General features: G+C 35.1%; 1 protein-coding gene across 1 annotated transcript in view; it reads left to right on the top strand.

Moving 5' to 3' along the window:
* tenm4 (teneurin transmembrane protein 4) overlaps nucleotides 1–19982 on the top strand; it is a 169972-nt gene that overhangs the window by 74729 nt on the left and 75261 nt on the right. The window contains exons 12-13 of the mRNA XM_073817373.1: nucleotides 4748–4948; nucleotides 14080–14265. Coding sequence (XP_073673474.1) covers nucleotides 4748–4948; nucleotides 14080–14265 — 387 coding nt within the window. The remainder of the gene's footprint in view (nucleotides 1–4747; nucleotides 4949–14079; nucleotides 14266–19982) is intronic.

The raw sequence follows: 19982 nt of genomic DNA, 5'->3' as shown, positions 1-19982 counted from the left end.
GTAATTTTATGAAGCTTTGAGAATACGTTTGGTGCGCAAAGAAAACAAAAATAAATATAGCTGCAAGCAGTGATTACCGGGGTTCAAATGCTTTTTGAGGCATTTAAGCATGCCAAATCTAAATCAATGATTTTAAAGCATTTTTTTTGGCAAATCCAGGTTATTTACTATAAAAATATAGTGTTTTTGAGTCTTTTTAAAACTGTTATAGTGCCAGCTGTGGTCCGATCCCCTTAAAACTTTGCGCCCTTGTTTAGAATTACCTGTCTCATGTGCTCACCAGGATTTGTGAAGTTTTGAGTTTTCCTTTACACTTTATAGAATTTTGAGTAAATTTGGACAGGCCTCTTTTCTAAACGATCCTGTTACAGCCTCCCAAAGGGTAAATTTTAACCTTTTTTGATAATTATTGACCTAGAGAGACCAGAGAATTTTACTGTAGTGTTTTTTTTTTTTTTTTTCAGATTGAGCAAAAAACCTAGGACTAGTTCACAAAAGTGGGTTGACAGCGTTGGTTCTAGAATTCTATCATATTGAGAAAAACAAACAAACAAGCAAAAAAAAAAAAAACAACAACTTGAAGCCATTATCCCCTGGTTTCACAGACAAGGCTTAAGCCTTGTCCTAGACAAAATGTAAGTATTAGCCATTTCAACCGAAAGAAACTTACGTTGACTGATCTTAAAATATATCAGTATCTTTGTTTCGTCTTTTAATCACGTTTAAAAAAATGACTTAAATGTCCTAATTAAACTATGGCCTGATCCTGGTTTAGTCTAAGCCCTGTCTGTGAAACCAGGCTGGCTCAAACCATTATACCACCATGATACTTTTGTTGTAAGGATGTCTGAGCTATTTTAGTGACGCCGTTGCTCCTTTCATAAAGAAAAAATCTGAATTTTTATGCACCAAATTCCATAGAAATGGGAAAAGAGGCCCCTCTTGGCCTTTTTTAGTATGCATATGTACCCTTCTGAATATTTAAGATGGGCGTACATGACCTTCGAGTTCGTAGCGGGCCCATAAGTATCTGACTCATCTCGTTACGCCTAGAAAGTCTCCTCGCTCCTTTACATGCATTATGGATACTTCTGAGGGTCCAAAGCAATCCATTAAGAGATGAACAATTCTTTTGTGTCAAGATCCAATAAGTTGAATTTGCTTTGAGAATTCCGAACTGAGACTACAGCGGCCCAACGAGAGGGGCGACCGAGGCTCGAAGAGATAAGTTTAAAGTAGCCATTGTGTTTGGCAGATTTTGAAGGCTCTCATTTCAAGATGAAAAATGATCTAGCCGATTTTGACAAATGGTATGTTCTGACTCTTGTGACCCCCGGCAATTCTATTTCGGGTCTCACCGTCGGCCGTTCGAGGAAGAGAATGCCGACGCTGGCCCTTTAACGGTTCTACCTTTCTTCGCCGCGACCTTCAGGCGGTGATGATTAATTGCCAGGAGAGAGGCTCTTGTCATTTAGCCTATGATCTCTGTGCCTTGTGCCCAAACCATCTGCTAAGAGACCTGAACTCCTGCTTATCTATAGGAACGGCCTCTCCACCCATTTGTGTCACGGTAAAGGGAGTCGGCAATGTAGCGACCCCATCCCTCCTTTCCCATCATGTCCCAGCTGGCCTCATGTTAGCCATCTGTGAGGGCACATTCTTGGTTCATACCTGCATTTTCTAATAGATATACACCACTGTTCAAAAGTTTGGAGTCAGTAAGATCTTTATTTAATTTTTTTTTTGTGTTACAAAAAAAGTCTATTTCAAGGTAATTCTGTTCTATTAAACTTGCCAAAATATGTGTAACGGTTTCATTATTTATTTATTTATTTCAACAATGATTTGAATTAATGAACAAACATTTTTTTAGTGAGCAAGTCAGCATATTAGAATAATTTCTGAAGGACCATGAGACACTGAAAAATTTGGTAAATTAAAATTCGGTCATTAATTACTCCCCTGTCATTAATTGTTCCAAACCTGTAAGTCCTTTGTTCATCTTCGGAACATAAATTTAGATATTTTTGATGAAATCTGAGAGCTTTCTGACCCTGCATAGACAGCAATGAAACTACCACATTCACAGCTAGGAAAGGCAGTAAGGACATCATTAAAATAGTCCATCTGATGTGACATCAGTGGTTCATCCTTAATTTTATGAAGCTATGAGGATACTTTTTGTGCGCAAAGAAAACAAAAATGAATATAGCTTCAAGCAGCGATTACTGGGGTTTAAACGCTTAGGCATTTAAGCATATAAGGAAAAAGACATTGCATATTATTTAGCAAAGCTGTAACCTCCTAAACCAATGAATAAAAAAGCTTTTTTGGCAAATCCAGGTTATTTACCATAGAAATACAGGGGTTTTGAGTATTTTTTAAGTGCTATAGTGCCAGCTGTGGTCCGATCTCCTTAAAACTTTGCATCCTTGTTTTCCCTGTCTCATGTGTTCACCAGGTTTCGTGAAGTTTTAAGTTTTCATTTAGGCTTTATAAGGTTTTGGGTAAATTTGGACAGGCCCCTTTTCTAAACAACCCAGCTATAGCCTCCTGAAGGGTACATTTCAAACTTTTTTTGATAATCATTGACGTAGACAGTCCAGAGAATTGTACTGGAGTGTTTTTTTTGTTTTTTTTTCAGATTAAGTAAAAAATCTAGGACTAGTTTGTAAAAGTTTCTTTCAAATTTCTCTGAGACAATTAAGCAGTTTTGCCAAGTCCTCGGTTTTCCTGTGGAATTGGGCTACTTTATCACTGTTGAAAGTGACCCCAATAACTTGACATTTATCCCCTGGAATGCGAATTAACCAGGGGAACCCAAGCAAAAACGTATATTTTACCCCACCCCCCCGAATGAGACTTTCAATGGGTGACACCCTTCGAAACGTGATTTGGGTTAGTTTTGGGCTAGTTTTGAGTATCAATTGGGCAGGTTTTGCTGTAAAAACCTGGCAACCCTGCCTTTGGGGCCGTAAGGCCGTAAATTATGCATACCATACCAATGTTAAAAGGACAAATGGTTGCAATAGTATTATAATTTATAATAGTATTATAATTTCCCTTAGATTGAGCTCTTACATAATGAGCTCTTACATAATTGTGAGTAATTGTGAGTTTAGTGAAGTTATCTCATTCCGTTCAGGAGTTGTAGGCATTTTACTAAAATGGAGCAATCCCTTTCGAACTTTTGGCGTCCCTTTGCGACAGTGAGTTTTTTAATTATTGATATTCACTCTTTACAGAATCTTTCTGCACTGCTTTGGTTTCACTTGGGTGAAAAACCTAGCACTAGTTTGTAAAAGTAGGAAACTAACAATTTCGCCATGAGCCAAGGATTCCAACATAAGACATTTGAATCTGTGACTGACGGTTTAGGAGTTAAAAGCGATTTCGTACTTCTGTTTCGCACTCTTAAAAATAAAGGTGCTTTAAAAGGTTCTTCAAGCGTTGCCATAAAAGGAACAATTTTTGGTTCCACAAAGAACCATTCAGTCAAAGGTTCTTTAAAGAACCATTTCTTTCTTACCTTTTTATAATCTGAAGAACCTTCTTTCGCTACAAAGAACTTTTTGTGAAACAGAAGGATTCTTCAGATGTTCTTTATGGAACCATTTAGACAAAAAAGGTTCTTCTATGGCATCGTGAAGCACCTTTACTTTAAGAGTGTACACGCTTGAACCCCTAATGATTTTATTCAACGTGTTAGTCTTTGTGTAAACAAAGTGGACAACTTTAAAGGTGATTTTCTCAGTCTTTTTGATTTTTTTGCATCCTCAGATTTCTGATTTCAAATAGATGTATCTCGGCCAAATATTGTCCTATCCTAACAAACCATACATCAATGGAAAGCTTATTTATTGAGCTTTCATATGATGTATAAATCTCAGTTTTGTCAAATTTAACCTTATGACTGGTTTTGTGGTCCATGGTCACATATATCACATTTGAAGTTAATTGGGTTGCGAATTAAGTTTTATTTTTACTTTTGGCAGTTATTACTTTGTTTTCCAAACCTCCATCTTCAGTGGAGGGTGACTGATCCATAGTACGTTCTTCATCGAGGATTAGAAATGAATTAGGAGTTACGTGGGTACAGGAAGCTGAGCTTTTCGCCCATGGGCCATTGTAGGTGTCCTTGTTTGCATTCTGTCACGCTTGCTTTTGGGTTCTCGGTAAGTGGGGGGACCACATCCAGCATCGCTTTTCAATTTAGCAGAACATGCTCCGACCGCGCCAGTCTTTTCCCTTCCCGGCGCTGGGAGGAAATCTCATTACCAGCAGCTAGAGGAGTCAGAGAGTGAGAGAGAGCGAGCGACACTCTTCCCACCTGCCAGTTTACTCCACGACAGCGTATGCGGCCATTTAATTTGACCGTTTGTAAATCCTGTTTCTCTCAGGGTTTTTGGAAGTGTCAGGCCTCCTCAGATGCAGCTGGGCATGCGGCGTGCTCGCCGCTACAAGAGCTAAACCACTAGAGTCGTTTTTTTGGCCTGGGATGGATGACTAAGGCTTGAGTCATACTTTGAAAGGAAGAGGAACAGCAGGGGACACTGAGCTATGGCAGTTTAATGTGAATACATGCATCTGTTCGAGTTTGATCTAGTGCACTTGTCTTTGATGATGAGTTTGGTCTGATGGGAAATGGGTTCGCTGATGTATTTTACTTTGAATCCTGCTTCTGAATTATCTTTTGATGTGAAAATTAGTCAATTAATACCTGCCTCGTGTGTTTTCTAATTCGCAGTGGACTGCCTGGACCCGACCTGCTCAGGGAGAGGTGTCTGTGTACGTGGAGAGTGCCACTGTTTTGTAGGTTGGGGAGGTCCTGGATGCGAGAGTCCGCGTGCTTCCTGTATGGAGCAGTGCTCTGGACATGGGACCTATTTGGCTGATACCAACACCTGTAATTGTGACCCCAACTGGACCGGCCACGACTGCTCCACAGGTCAGTACAGTGGTAGATGCCCTCTGCAATTATGTATACTTGATGTGTTTCCTTATTTCAACCTTGTGACAGTATTTATTTACGTGTTTGGTTTGTTGTTTATTTTTACTAAATGTACACAAGAATGAGTTATGTATAGTTATTTTATGTTTGTTAAGGTTAGTTAGTCAATTAACTTTAGGTTTTTCATCTAATGTTTTTTTGTTTTGTTTTGCATTAGCTCTTTTACTTTAACCTAAACTATTTAACTTTTTTTATTTAATTAAGTCATTTAATTAAGTTTTATATCTAATGGTTTTGTTTTGTTTTGTTTTGTTTTGTTTTGTTTTGTTTTGTTTTGAGTTTAGTTTAGTTTAGTTTAGTTTAGTTTAGTTTAGTTTAGTTTAGTTTAGTTTGGTGTAGTTTAGTTTAGTTTTGTTTTGTTGTTTTTGTTATGTTTTGTTCTGCATTAGCTCAGTTTTAAGTTGGGTAACTTTACTTGAAACTATTAGTTAGTCATTCAACATTAAGTTTTTCATCTAATGGTTTTGTTTTTTGTTTTGTTTGGTGTTTTGTTTGGTGTTTAGTTTAGTTTAGTTAGGTGTAGTTTAGTTTTGTTTTGTTTTGTTGTTTTTGTTCTGTTTTGTTCTGCATTAGCTCAGTTTTAAGTTGGGTAATTTAACTTGAATTGAAACTATTAGTTTAAGTTAGTCATTCAACATTAAGTTTTTCATCTAATTGTTTTGTTTTGTTTTTTGTTTTGTTTTGTTTTGTTTTGTTTTGTTTTGTTTTGTTTTGTTTTGTTTTGTTTTGTTTTGTTTTGTTTTGTTTTGGCTCATTTGTAAGTCGGGTAATTTTACTTTAAAGGTTGTATCAGCGATTTCTAGCCTGAAACATAAAGTGTCAATTTCAGCTGACCTTTCTTCACGATCCGCTCGCTGCCTGCCCCATAAATTGTTTGTGAAAAAAACGCGTCTCTCTGGTCAGCCTAGGGTCCGAGATATGCCAAAAAAACAATCGGCGCTATCAACTATTCCACAGATAAACAAACAGTGTTCCAACCAATCAGCGTCAGGGGTTTGCTGTTGTGGACTTTCCTACTGGTGCAGGGATGTGAGGGAGGCGGAGCGAAAGTCCACAACACCAAACCCCTGACGCTGACCAGAGAGACGCGTTTTTTTCACAGACAATTTATGGGGCAGGCAGCGAGCGGATCGTGATGAAAGGTCAGCTGAATTTGACACTTTATGTTTCAGGCTAGAAATCGCTGATACAACCTTTAACCTAAACTATTTAGGTTAGTCATTTAACTTTAAGTTTTATATCTAATAGTTTTGTTTTGTTTTGTTTTGTTTTGTTTTGTATTTAGTTTAGTTTAGTTTAGTTTAGTTTAGTTTAGTTTAGTTTAGTTTAGTTTAGTTTAGTTTAGTTTTGTTCTGTTTTGTTTTTCATTAGCTCAGTTTTAGTTTGGGTAATGTTACTTTAACCTAAACTATTTGTTTAAGTTAGTTAGTCATTTAACATTAAGTTTTTCATCTAATTGTTTTGTATTGTTTTGCTTTAGCTAATTTTAAGGTTGGGTAATGTTACTTTAACCTAAACTATTTAAGTTAGTCATTTAACTTTTAAGTTTTTCATTGTTTTGTCTTGTTTTGCATTAGCTCATTTTTAAATTGGGTAATTTTACTTTCACTTAAACTATTTAAGTTAACCATTCAACTTTAAGTTTTTCATCTAATGGTTTTGTTTTGTTTTGTTTTGTTTTATTTTATTTTGTTTTGCATTAGCTCAGTTTTAGTTTGGGTAATTTTACTTTAACCTAAACAATTTGTTTAAGTTAGTCATTTAATGTTAAGTTTTTCATCTAATTGTTTTGTTTTTCATCAAATGGTTTTGGTTTAGTTTGTTTTGTGCCTCATTTGGTTTTGTTTTGTGTTTTGTTTTGTTTTGCATTAGCTCAGTTTTAGTTTGGGTAATTTTACTTTAACCTAAACTATTTGTTTAAGTTAGTAATTTAACATTAAGTTTTTCATCTAATTGTTTTGTTTTGCATTAGCTCGTTTTAGGTTGGGTAATTTTACTTTAACCTTAACTTTTTAAGTTAGTCATTTAACTTAAGATTTTTAGTTTTAGTTTAGTTTAGTTTAGTTTAGTTTAGTTTAGTTTAGTTTAGTTTAGTTTTGTTTTGTTTTGTTTTGTTTTGTTCCGTTTTACATTAGCTCAGTTTTAGTTTGGGTAATTTTACTTTAACCTAAACTATTTAAGTTATTTAATCATTTAACTTTAAGATTTAATCTTTGCTTTGTTTTGTTTTGTCAATGGGTAAAATCTTCATGAAAAGGCTACATGAAAAATCTACATGAAAATGCTTTTTTCCCCAACACTTTTTGAGTTCCTTTTTGACAAAATGTCAGATTATGAAAGTAAAATATGCAAATGACAATTCAAGTTGACTTTTACCAGCAGTAAGCAATGTCTGCCAACAATGAACTAAAACTTTTGAACAACTTCATTAAAACAAAGTTAGTCAGAAATACTATTAAAACATCTCCCTTATATAAAATATAAATATGAACAAAATTATCACAAATATATGTTCAGTATAGCACGCAACATTTGCACTGTGCAGTTTCCATATTGAAAAGAAATATTGCTTCTTTTTGACCTATGATAAGTACTAATCTTATGAGTATCTCATTCTGCACAAATACCTGCCGGATTTGATCATATGGCATATCTCAGGGCGCAGTATGTGGGACAGCATCACACTATTCTGAAGGGCAAATTATACACCTGTGTTTTTGAATTTCTGTCTTTGTGAGCGGCTCATCACATATTTATGCGTGCCTGTGCATGAACTGATTCATGTTAAAATCTCGTAAAGCCTCTAAATGAACCTTGATGCAGCTGATCTTTGCTAATCTCCATGCCACCTGTTGCCATGACAGCGGTGACTACAGGTGTCAGGGTGTAATTTCATGCTCCACCTAATTTACCTCAATGTTCTGAGCTTGTGCGATTGAGAAATTTCTGCAAAAACAATGCATGCACAGTGCTTCAGTAAACATTTTTTTGTTTGCCTAAAACTGGAAGTTTAAATTCGAATTTCAAATTTCTGAATACTTCAAAAACATTTTTTCATCTGAATTAAGTGACCATTTATAAACTCGGTTGATAAAGTCAGCACTGTGCCATTTCCTTTCTTTTATCTCATCCAGAATTGGCAGTTTGGTCAAATTCTCCATGGTTTCGAAACAATTTAGTGCTCTCTTCTCGACCCCTCTCTCGGTCATGCCTGACCACCGTTTCACAGAGATTTTTCCACATTTGAGCTGTTTCACGCTAGTTAGACCTCTATCAAGAGGTGGGGGTGAAACGGCACTGTTTAAAGCAGCAAAAGTCGTTTAGCACCTCATGGCGGACGACGAGAGCTAGATTCTTTTAAACAGCGACCTGTGGATAGTATGCTTTGATTTTCACTCAAGATTGTATACTGTTGACTTCTTACACTAGACATGAGTCTCACACTTGTGGTTTTGTTCATGTGAAAGACAGCATGTAATACACCAGTGCAGGTGTTTGAAATCAGGAACACACTTTATTTTAAGGTCCAATTCTCGCTATTAACAAACCATTAACTCTGCCTAACTTTTGCCTCAATAAACTACTAATTTACTGCTTATTAGTGATTAGTAAGTGATTAGTTGGTTGTTAAGTTCAGGATTAAGGATGTAGAATATCATGCTGAATATGTGCTTCATAAGTACTAATAAATAGCCAATATGTTATGAATAGGCATGCTAATAAGCAACTAGTTAATACTGGGAATTGTTCCCTATACTAAAGTGTTTCCCTTTTTACTAATAAAAGTAATATTCAGTAATATTCAATATTCATTCTTTGTATTTTAACTTAATTATGACTTTATTATATAAAAAATATACATTGTTGTATCATTTTAGCACATACATTTATTGCAGTTAGATGCCAAGCCAACATTTCTATTTTTTGTTTCACCTAATAATTATCTTTGAAATATTATTATAATGTAAAACAATGTTTTCTATATTAATGTGCATTAAAATGTAATTTATATCTGTAATTAAAGTTTAATTTTCAGAATTATTACTCCAGTCTTTAGTGTCACATGATCTTTCAAACATCATTCTAATATGCTGATTTATTATCAGTGCTGGAATTTTATTTTATTTTTTTTATCTTTTTTTTTCCAGGATTCTTTGATCAATAAAAAATTAAAAGAACAGCATTTATTTAAAATAGAAAGGTTTTATAACAATATACACTACTGTTCAAAAGTTTTTTACTTTTCAGTAAATTTATATTCTTTCATTTGTTTGAAAGAAATGAATACTTTTATTTACCATGGATGTTTTAAATTAATAAATTATAATGATAATTATAATAATAATAATTTGTTACATTTATATAGCGCTTTTCTAGACACACATTTATATAGCGCTTTTCTAGACACTCAAAGCACTTTACAGTGTCAGGGGTATCTCCTTATCCACCCCCCAAATTAATAAAAATTAATAAAAAATTGATAGCATACATTTACATTGTTAGAAAAGATTTATATTTTGAATAAATGCTGTTCTTTTTAACTTGTTATTCATGAAATAATCCTGAAAAAAAAGAATGTTTCCAACATTGATAATTCTAATAATAAATCATCATATTAGAATGATTTCTGAAGGATCATATGACACTTAAGACTACTTTCTCAGCTCTATGCCATTCCAAATAGTCCAAGCTGTTCTAAAGCATCCTAATTACCCTGATTCATTGGGAACAGCTTTTTTAACTCAACAGGTGAAAAACAGAAGCTCTCTGCTGTTGGTTTGTGGACAGTCACAGCTAAGACAAAGGAGCTAACTGAGGACCTGCGGCTGCGTTTGATTGCTGTAATAGCCAATAAAGGCTTTTCTATTGATTATTGAGAAGGGACATGCCACGTTTTGTTCAAATGTAAATAAAAGATGAGTAATATTTTTTTCCACAATAATGCCTCTTTTGCATCATCTTATTATCTTCTGGGAGACATCTGTGTCATTTCTAATAATATAAAAAAAAACTTGCTGGTTGAATAAAAGTAACTTAAAGTCAGAATTTGCCAGGGGTGTGAATAATTTTGGGCTTGACTGTATATAGTGTTTTGTTTTTAGTTAACAATATGATATTTGAAACCCTTTAGATTTGGAAACAGGCTCTTTGAGTTGTTTTTTTTTTTTCCCCCTGTAACACAAAGGAGAAAACCAAATGCTGTTTTACTAAACCTGCTTTGAAACACGGACATTTATTATAGATATCCCTCCAGAAGTGCTCAAAAGCAATGATGCAATATTGTTATTTTGGTCGCTGCTTTTGTAAACACCACAAAGCTTTAAGAGATCAGAGAACTAATGGGAATTTTGCTTCAGCAAACTTTTGAAACACAACTATCTGTGAATATGAATTTCACTTGAATGCCAAGCAGACAGACTGACCTATTAGGTAATCCAATGGCTTTGCTGGAAATAGCCATTTAAAGCCTGGCTTCTCAAGCGAAAGATGCAGCATGACTAAATTATTACGAGACTTGTACTCTTCTCCGCCTGCCTCTGCTTTAACTCACAGATATGAGATGCACCACTTTAAAAGAAACACCCAGCAAATTTAACACATGTATTGCTACAGATACGCTGTGAACAAATGTGATCTTTGGTCATTTATTTAATTGAAATATGTCACTTTCCTTTTTGTTGTTTGATAAAATAGAATAAAATTGACACAAATTAATTGCACATGTAATGGTGCAACTTATTTTGGAGGTAAAATAAATGTTATGCCACTAAACTAAACTGAGATGAGAGTGAGGCCACTTCTAAAATGAAAATCACTTCCCCCCCTCTCTGTCTCTCCCACTTTTTTCGTTCTTTTTGTCTCCGTTCTCCTGGTCAGTGTTGGTAATTGAATAAGAAAGCTTTCAGCTCCAGCATGTGGGCAGCCGAGGAGCTCCACCACGTTCTAAAATGAGCTGTTGCAAACAATCAAGATCTGCATCAATTAGTTCTCCTCCTCCATTAAAGGACGCGAGCAGGAGTTACCCAATTATTGTACAACATTAGTAGCGTCTTTGCCCTGCAGTGAAGCATTGTGGGAACGACTCACAGATGGTTTCATCCTGTCATTTGGCTGGTGTGTTACCTTTATGAGAATCGCTTTGAGGAACACCGTTATGAGAAAGCGATATTCGTATAATCAAGCGAGTTGCTTTTGTGTGAATGCGAGAGAGCGAGGGGCAAAATACTACGCAAATTGAGAGAGGGACAATAAAGGAGAGCAAGAACCAGAGGAAATGAGCAACTGTGTGTCTCCTTGACAACTTTAAGCAGCTCTGAATGAAATGCCATTAGGATGCCTCTAATTGAAATGTTGCATGTGAAATTAAGGGCATTTACATAATTTAACAAAGGCCCAGTTCTGTAATTAGCATGAGGGAAGGATTCTTTTTTTTTCCCCTTCAAGCTTTTAAATCTGGTAATGCCATGTTATGGTTTGTGCCTGAAAAGACTAACTTAACTCTGTTTAATTTGTAACAATGACAAAATGCAGAGCTACATGAACATAATTGACTCATTAATAGCCTATAGGCAACCATCTTTCTGGCTCCCTTACGACAAATTAGACAACAGCACATAATGACTGTTCTATGTTTTGAGGAGAGCCATTGTTTTTATTATATTCGAGTGTCTGATGCATAGCATGTGTGCAAATGTTACTTTCTTTTTTTAATATATCAAGACTTTATCCACTATTAAAAGCATATGCCACAATATTATTGATATAACTGAAACAAATTATTACACAGACAGACGCATATACACATGTAATTGAATTACATTAACCCTCTGTTAAATGAGAAAACAAAAATTGTGATACCGTCTTCTTTTCTACAGCATGGCAGGATTTTTATTTATTTGTTTATTCATTTATTTATTCATTTAACTATTCATTCTTACTATTAACTAAGACTTTTGGCTTTGTAAGCTCTAATTTGCTGTTTATTAATAGTTAGTAAGTTAGTTGTTAAGTTTAGGTATGGGGGTGCATTAAGGGATCTAAAATATGGCCATGCAAAAAAAAAAGTAAAAAAAAAAAAAAATGTAAAAATATTATTTAAATTTGTCTAACTTTTAAAGGGGTCATATGATGTTGCTAAAAAGAGCATTATTTAGTGTATTTGGTGTAATCCAATGTGTTTATGCAGTTTGAGGTTCAAAAAAACATTATTTTCCACATACTGTACATTATTGTTGCTCTTCTCTGCCCCACCTTTCTGAAACACTTTTACAAAACTTATCGTTGATAAAAAGCGAGTTGTTTTCTGATTGGCCAGCTATCCGGTGCATTGTGATTGGCTGACTACCTCAAGTGTGTGAAGGAAATGTTACGGCTCTTATCATGTTGTGATGCCATTTGTCGGAGCGACAAGACAGAAACAATAAAACCCGTTATGAACAAGGCATTTGTTGCATCCAGTGGGGACATAACTACTGATTATAATGACTCTTGGTCATTAATGGTATTTTTACGCGTTGTTGTGTTGTATCGCAGCGCATAAACATAACACCATGTCTGCATTTTTGATCGTAGAAAGAGAAACAACAAGCACTACTCTACACTGCTCAGTAGTCAATAGTCAGTAGCAATAAAAAAATGTTAAATATAAAAATGTACTTACAGGCCATCAGTCAGAAGCACAGACTGTCTTTGCAACATTGGAATTGCCCCACTTTATAGCCTTAACCCTTTGTGTACAGTTGGCATTGTAAGCTGCTCTCCCTGGTTCAGGAAACAGTCCTCCATAAAATGCACAGCACCCACTCGAATATTTGCATTGTACTGTTCCAGAATAGTGCTGTAAATATAACTTAATCAATGATTTCTAGTTGTATCCTCATTTGGACTGCTAAACAAAGTACTTTCGCTTTCGCAGTGAAACACACTGCGTCTCCACAACATGGCGACTGCAACAATACTACAGCCGGTAAAAGTTATGCCTTCTTTTTTCCATATACATATGGGCAGTGTTTTGCAAATCTTTTTTTAACTTTCATAATAAATATCTCTTTGGGTTTGAGACTTTAAGCTTTGCAACTTTACAGATCTTATCTATGCACAACACTCCAAAGACAAATGAAAACAAGAAACTGCATCATATGATCCCTTTAAGACTAATCTAAGCTGTTTATGCAAACGGCAACAGGTCTCTGAACTGAAGTGTTAACAAAAAAATGTATATAGGTGCTGTAACTGATCTCCATTTTTCAAGTTTCTCACTCTGGTGTGACACCTTTTTAAAAAGTACAAATATCGCATGTCAAGTTTTAGAGATCATAAAAAATGCTGTTTATTAATACAAGCCTGTCGGCTTTCCAAAAACAATTGTTTTGCTTTATGCCATACCTTTATACTTTTTATGTTTCTGGAACTTTTCATTTTGTCAGAATTTCAAACTCACTAGATGTGATATGAAGTGTTAAGCTAATTAATTGTCACTTCTGGTTCACACAGTCAAACCTTCCTAAAGCCCTCATAGACCGGGATAATTTTATTGTTAAAATCGAATGTGTTAGATTTCATTTGTGAACTAACTTTCAATTATTGTCTCACAGATCTTTCTTTTATAGAAAAAAGTTTTGTGCCATGCTGGCTCAGCTTTTGTCTCATTACTTATGCAGTAAAGCTGACTTAAGTAATCCAGCGTGTGTCTCCATTTCTATAGGAAGTCAAAATTGGATTTTGTTCTTTGACTTTTCCTGCTTCTTTTTTTCCGTTTTTGCCAACTCCCCTTCACACAAAAGGAGGAATTCCCCCCAAAAAGAAAGGAAGAGACATAGCAGAAAATCTGCCCTGTTAAACCTCCCACAATCCCTGAACCCCTGCTTTGTAATGGTCTTATTAGATTTGTATTGTCCAAAGGGGATTGCCCCCTTTATGAGGTGCAGGAATTTCTTTTCACTACCCATCAGACAAGGTAGTGGAGCGTGGCTGTCCCATCACTGACAATAACTCCTGGATTTGCTTTCTCTTTACCCCCTATCCCAACTACTATTCGGTAACACCCCTTCTTTCCCCGTGTCCCACAGAGCTGTGCGCAGCCGACTGTGGTGGACATGGCATCTGCGTGGCGGGCAGCTGTCGCTGCGACGAGGGCTGGATGGGTTCTGGATGCGAACAACGGGCTTGTCACCCACGCTGCAGCGAGCACGGGACCTGCAAAGACGGGAAGTGTGAATGCAGCCCGGGATGGAACGGAGAACACTGCACTATAGGTAAGACGGAAGACGGATGCGCTCGTTTATGTGTGCGTGAAGTGTCGGATGAGGGTGGGGTCGTGACGGGGGGAAGGGGCGGGTTGAGGAGGTGTGAGAGAAGCATGCGTAATTGAATTTGTGCAACTCGGCATAGCATGAACAGGTTTGCTCAAGGATATGAAGCTTGTCTTCATGCATTTTAATGTGGGAATGTGCTAAGGTGTCTTTTCATTTCTACTCATCATTTCCCTCCTTTCTTATTCTCTCTCTCGTTCCTTTCGATTAGTTCATTTTAAGCACAAACATTTGCATTGCACAAGCAGAGCAGTCACTGGAAAGACATTCTTTACGTTGGGGAATTAAACTGCAAAAACATTAAAACATTCATTATTTTCGCAATTCTGTTTGGTAAGGTGATTGTTTGAGTGTTGGCTTTAATTTAGTTTTATTTGAACTAAAAAACAATCTCTGTCACACAGACTCTCAAATGATTTGTATACACAGATGTTATATAAGTAATTACATTTATTAACCCTATGATATTATATTTGATATGCAAATTTTAAGGCCTCTACATTAACATTTTCAAAACTTTGCTGAAAATCCTGTTTTACACAGTCTATTACATGATATTTACATAGATACATAAATGCATATATACAACTGATATTTATATGTTTTATTAAAAATGGAAGCCTGTTTCTGCCACTGAATTAAAAAAAGTTTTTTTTGCAATTGTAAGTTTATATCTCTCAATTCTGACTAATACAAACTTGTAATTCTTACCTCTTTTCTCAGAATAGCGTGATATAACATGCAAGTCTCGCAATTCTGACATTTTTTCTCGCAATTTTGAGTTTATATCTCGCAATTCTGACTGTTTTTCTAGCAATTCAGACTTTTTTTCTTGCATTTGATTGATACAAACCTGCAATTCTTACCTCTTTTCTCAGAATAGTGGGATATAAAGTCACATGCAAGTTTGTGTCTTGCAATTCTAACAGTTTTTCTCACAATTTTGAGTTTATATCTTGCAATTCTGACATTTTTCTTGCAATTGAGTAATACAAACTTGCAATTCTTACCTCTTTTTTCAGAATAGCAGGATATAAAGTCACATGCAAGTTTGTGTCTCGCAATTCTGACAGTTTTTCTCACAATTTTGAGTTTATATCTTGCAATTCTAACTTTTTTTTCTTGCAATTGAGTAATACAAACCTGCAATTCTTACCACTTTTCTCAGAATTGTGTGATATAAACTCGGAATTGCGAATTATATAGTCCAATTCTGAGGGGGACAAATACAGATGTGTTCTCAGAATTGCAGAGTTTATATCTCACAATTCTGATTTAACTTACAATTCTGAGAAAAACAGTCACAACTGTAAGATATAAACTTGCAATTCTGAGAAAATTTGGTTAAATTTTATTTCAAGGTGTCCTTGTTACAGTCTAATTATACATTTAAGAACTGACTAATATTAATTAAATACCCCCTGGTTTCACAGACATGGCTTAAGCCTAGTCCTAGACTAAAATCTAAGCCTAAGCTGTTTCAACTGAAAGAAACTTGCACTGACTGATCTTAAAATATATCAGTGCTTTTGTTTTGTCTCAAGATGCACACCAGTAATGTTTCTAAAAAAATACTTAAATGTCTCAACTGAGCTATGGCCTAATCCTGGTTTAGGCTAAGCCCTGTCTATAAAACCAGGCCTACATGTACTTGCTATATGGTTAGGGTTAGAATTAGGGTTTGGTTTATGGTTACTTGCATGTAATTATGCATATTTAATTATTATTATAATATTGAGTGCATATAACATGTGTAATAAGGACACCTTAAAGTAGTGTTACCAAAAATTTTATTTCTCAGAATTGCACAATTCAGAGAAAAAAGTCACAATTACGAGATATAAAAAAGTCAGAAATGTGAGTTTATATCTAGGCGCAATTAGCTTTTTTAAAATGTTTTATTCAATGTCTTTATAAACAGGCTTTCATACTTGTAGCATAATTGTAAGAATATCCCTTTTAAAGTCTATTTGCTCTGAATTCTTTACTAATTTGTATGAAGTAAACAGATAAATAACTTTTTTTCCAAGGTTTACTTTATTGAGACAACACATCCTTCAGTTGAGCCAGGTGTATTAGGTTGTGCATGGACAGATTTAAGATATTTAAGTGTTAACAGAAAATGACAAAACACCAGAAAGATTGATTCCTTGTCACCTCCAGAGCAGGAATACTGTTGAAAACAACACCTTTTTGGGTAGTTTTGTAATGCCAATATGGGTTGGCATGGATTATTGAGCCCCTAATAAAGCTAAGCCAAACATAATGTTCTTATTTAACATGCACAAGTGACCAGCAGTTCCCCCTGCCTGTTAACCTTGTACTAACTATTTTGAGACAAAATGGTTCACATAAAAACATGTTCCTGGTGGTCCTAGAACAGCATTTCACGGAATTTACCTATAGCATTAAATATAACTAGTTTTATATACATAAAATCATTCCTTTTTTTTTTATCAGTGTTTACGAATATTGTAGTCAAGCATGGCACCTTGTTCCCTAAAATGTTAGCATGTTACCTAAAGAAAAGTTAAATACTTCAACGTATGTAAAACAGTCTAAGACTCAATTTGGTATCTTATTTGTTGAAAGTGCCACCTAAACCCACCCTACCCCTTAATTCACAGAGCAATAATTTGGGTTGCAGGTAACACCATCTCAACCGTAACCCTAAAATGTGATTGGTTGTTTGAGATGGTGTTCCGGGAACATAAGTAAATCATGTTAAGTGCCTAACGTTCGTTTTCCATCTCACCTAAAGAATATGAATAGGCCAATAAACAGTCTGTTCTGTAAGACTGCCTTTACTTTTTTTTTTGTCTCAACATCATTGTGTCTCTCTCTATTCTACACTTTCTCTCTCACCCTCTCTATCTTATCCAAAAACATTCACATATCTGCTCTGTTGAAGGAACTTACATAGTGTAATCTGATATTGTATTTTCTCCAGCTGTAACATTTGATTTTGTCTCTGAGTTTATCAGTAAGTGGCCCCCGAAAGAAAAGATTGCTCAGAAAACAACTTCTCATAAAACACCAGTGAAAAGCAAAGAATACAATATCTATTTTGATCTTATGAACTTTCCAGATCAGTAAAACCAGAAATGTTCTAATGCAGTAGTGTTGTTATTTTTTTCTCAGGGTCAGTGCACTAGCATTCCATCTTTTAATGTTTTCTTGATGCATTATTGATGTTCTTCATACATGTACTATAGTGAGACATAGCATCCCAACACCAAGGACCATATATTCTCATAAAGCGCACGTGCATTAAAGCCAGTAAGTGTGACGGTGCATGATGTTATGTACAAAATGTTCGACAGATGACGTTTTGCCTCTCCACTGCTGTTTGGATTAGAGTGTGGCCATCTGATCAGTGACATACTCTTTATCACACAGTCTTAAACCTAAAATATGAACTTAATAGACAGTTACAAAAAAGTCTGCATGTAATGTATTCTAAAAATATTCGTTATGCATTATCAGTTATTTACGGTGGCCGAGAGAGCTCAACATGCTGCAACTTAAGAAACATGCAAATCGAAAAAGCACCAGACCACAGTGTTGGGGAACCCAACAATGCTTATGAAAATTACCCATGGTTATTTATATTATTATTTATTACTATTTTATTATAGTAAAATGGTAGTATCCATGTTTTTTTTTTTTTGTTTCTGTATTGATTACCATTTGTGTACATACCATGGCTAAAGTATGTTTAGTTTTTAATTTACCATGGTTTAACTATAGTAACCGTTTTTTTATTAAAGCAATAAGCCCCAAGAAGCTGTGGTTTACAGTGAATTTATAACAGCTAAGAGGCATTGTTAGGCACGATGCAAAGCTGTTATAAATTCACTGTAAACCACGGCTACTCCATATATGTAGTAAGGTTTCACAATATAAAACAGCGCAAATAAAGTGTAACGATATTTATAAAAACAGTATTTTTCCGCCAAACAATGTAGGTCCTCAGCAACAGTTGTGGTTGCAACGAAGTGGTTCCCGAGCAACACACAAATGTAAACGAAGGTGTATGTTTGTTGAGTAATATTCAACAGCTTAGAACACGGCTCAATCAATCAGAATCAAGGACCGGAACTATCCGTTTTATAATAAAGCAATAAGCCCCAAGAAGCTGTGGTTTACAGTGAATTTATAACAGCTAAGTGGAGTGCATGAAACCTCTTATGCAAAGTGGAGTGCCTAAAACCCCCTTAGCTGTTATAAATTCACTGTAAACCACGGCTTCACAGGGCTTATTGCTTTTGTAAAACAGTTATTCCATATACATAGTAAGGTTTCACAAAATAAAACGGAGCAAACAAAGTGTAATGATATTAATAATAACATTTGTTCTTCCGCCAAACAATGTAGTTCCTCAAAAACAGAAACGCACAAATGTAAACAAAGGTGTATGTTTATAGAGTAATTTACATCAGCTTAGAATGTGGCTCAACCAATCAGAATCAAGGACCGGAATATATATAAAATATACATAATAGGCTATTTATTTATTTTAATAGTAAAACCATGGTTACTTTTTGTGAGGGAAGTTGTAAAAAAGCCAGCTTATGTAACTTTCTACAGTTACAGTAATTGTGTATTTCTGCAGTTTATTTAGGCTAATAATATAAAACAAAGCTAAGGAATCATATGATCAGGATGTTAAAATAAACAGAAATGTGCTGTCAAACTGATAAAGATGTTTCTTAATTTGTAGGTGTTTTTTTCTATTTGCATTTTCATTTTCATTTGAAGCGTGTTAAGCTCTCTCGGCCATTGTAGTTATCCTTCATAAAGCCATGCATCAGTTTTTTTTTTTTTTTAATATATATATATTAGGGCCGGGACTCGATTAAAAAATTTAATCTAATTAATTAGAGGCTTTGTAATTAATTAATCGAAATTAATCGCATATAAATATTTGACCTGAGAACAGTGAGAATTAAGATTTTTACATGGATTTTTAGTATACCATTGAATAATGACTGAATACATAAGCTTAAGCAACAAAATATTGTTTATTTTTGTTCAACCAAGTCCAACAGACCAGTGCAATATTGCCATTAAGTGTAGCAAGAGGCACGTTCTTTAACGAGTCTTTCATGCCGAGAACTCTGCTCTTGTGTTTGCTTAATTATGCATTTAAACGTTAATGACCAAACCTATCATTATAAATGTTGCTGCACATGGAATATAACGCGGATAACATTTAAAAAATATTTTTTTATCAGGTTACACACTGATTATTTATCACTCAAACCCCTTTCTCTACCTGTCCGTTGGTCGCGCATATCCTCCATGTTTGTAGTTTTTTAACACTTTTTATGCGTGTTTGTAGTTCTAATCGAATCCTCCTTCACGGCGCAGTGTGTTGCGGGCAATATTAGCCGTTAAGAGTGTGCATTGATCGTTAAGTAGTAGACCATCCGGGAATCTTTGGAATACTTTTTTAAACATACAACGATTTGGGAATACGATACTATTTAGGACGGACACAGCTTGTCTGAACGCTAGTTGGTGCTCCAGTATAATCGGTCCGCCGAATCTCATCCAGCGAGAAACGTTCCGCGGTGCAAAACTAAGTGCGATTAAAATGCGTTAAAAAAATTTAACGCGTTATTTTTGTGTAATTAATTAATCTAAATTAACGCGTT

The sequence above is a fragment of the Garra rufa genome, chromosome 14 (genome assembly GCF_049309525.1).
Source record: "Garra rufa chromosome 14, GarRuf1.0, whole genome shotgun sequence".
Lineage (NCBI taxonomy): Eukaryota > Metazoa > Chordata > Actinopteri > Cypriniformes > Cyprinidae > Garra > Garra rufa.
Note: the sequence above shows the minus strand (reverse complement) of the source record. Positions and strands in the feature narration are given on the sequence as shown.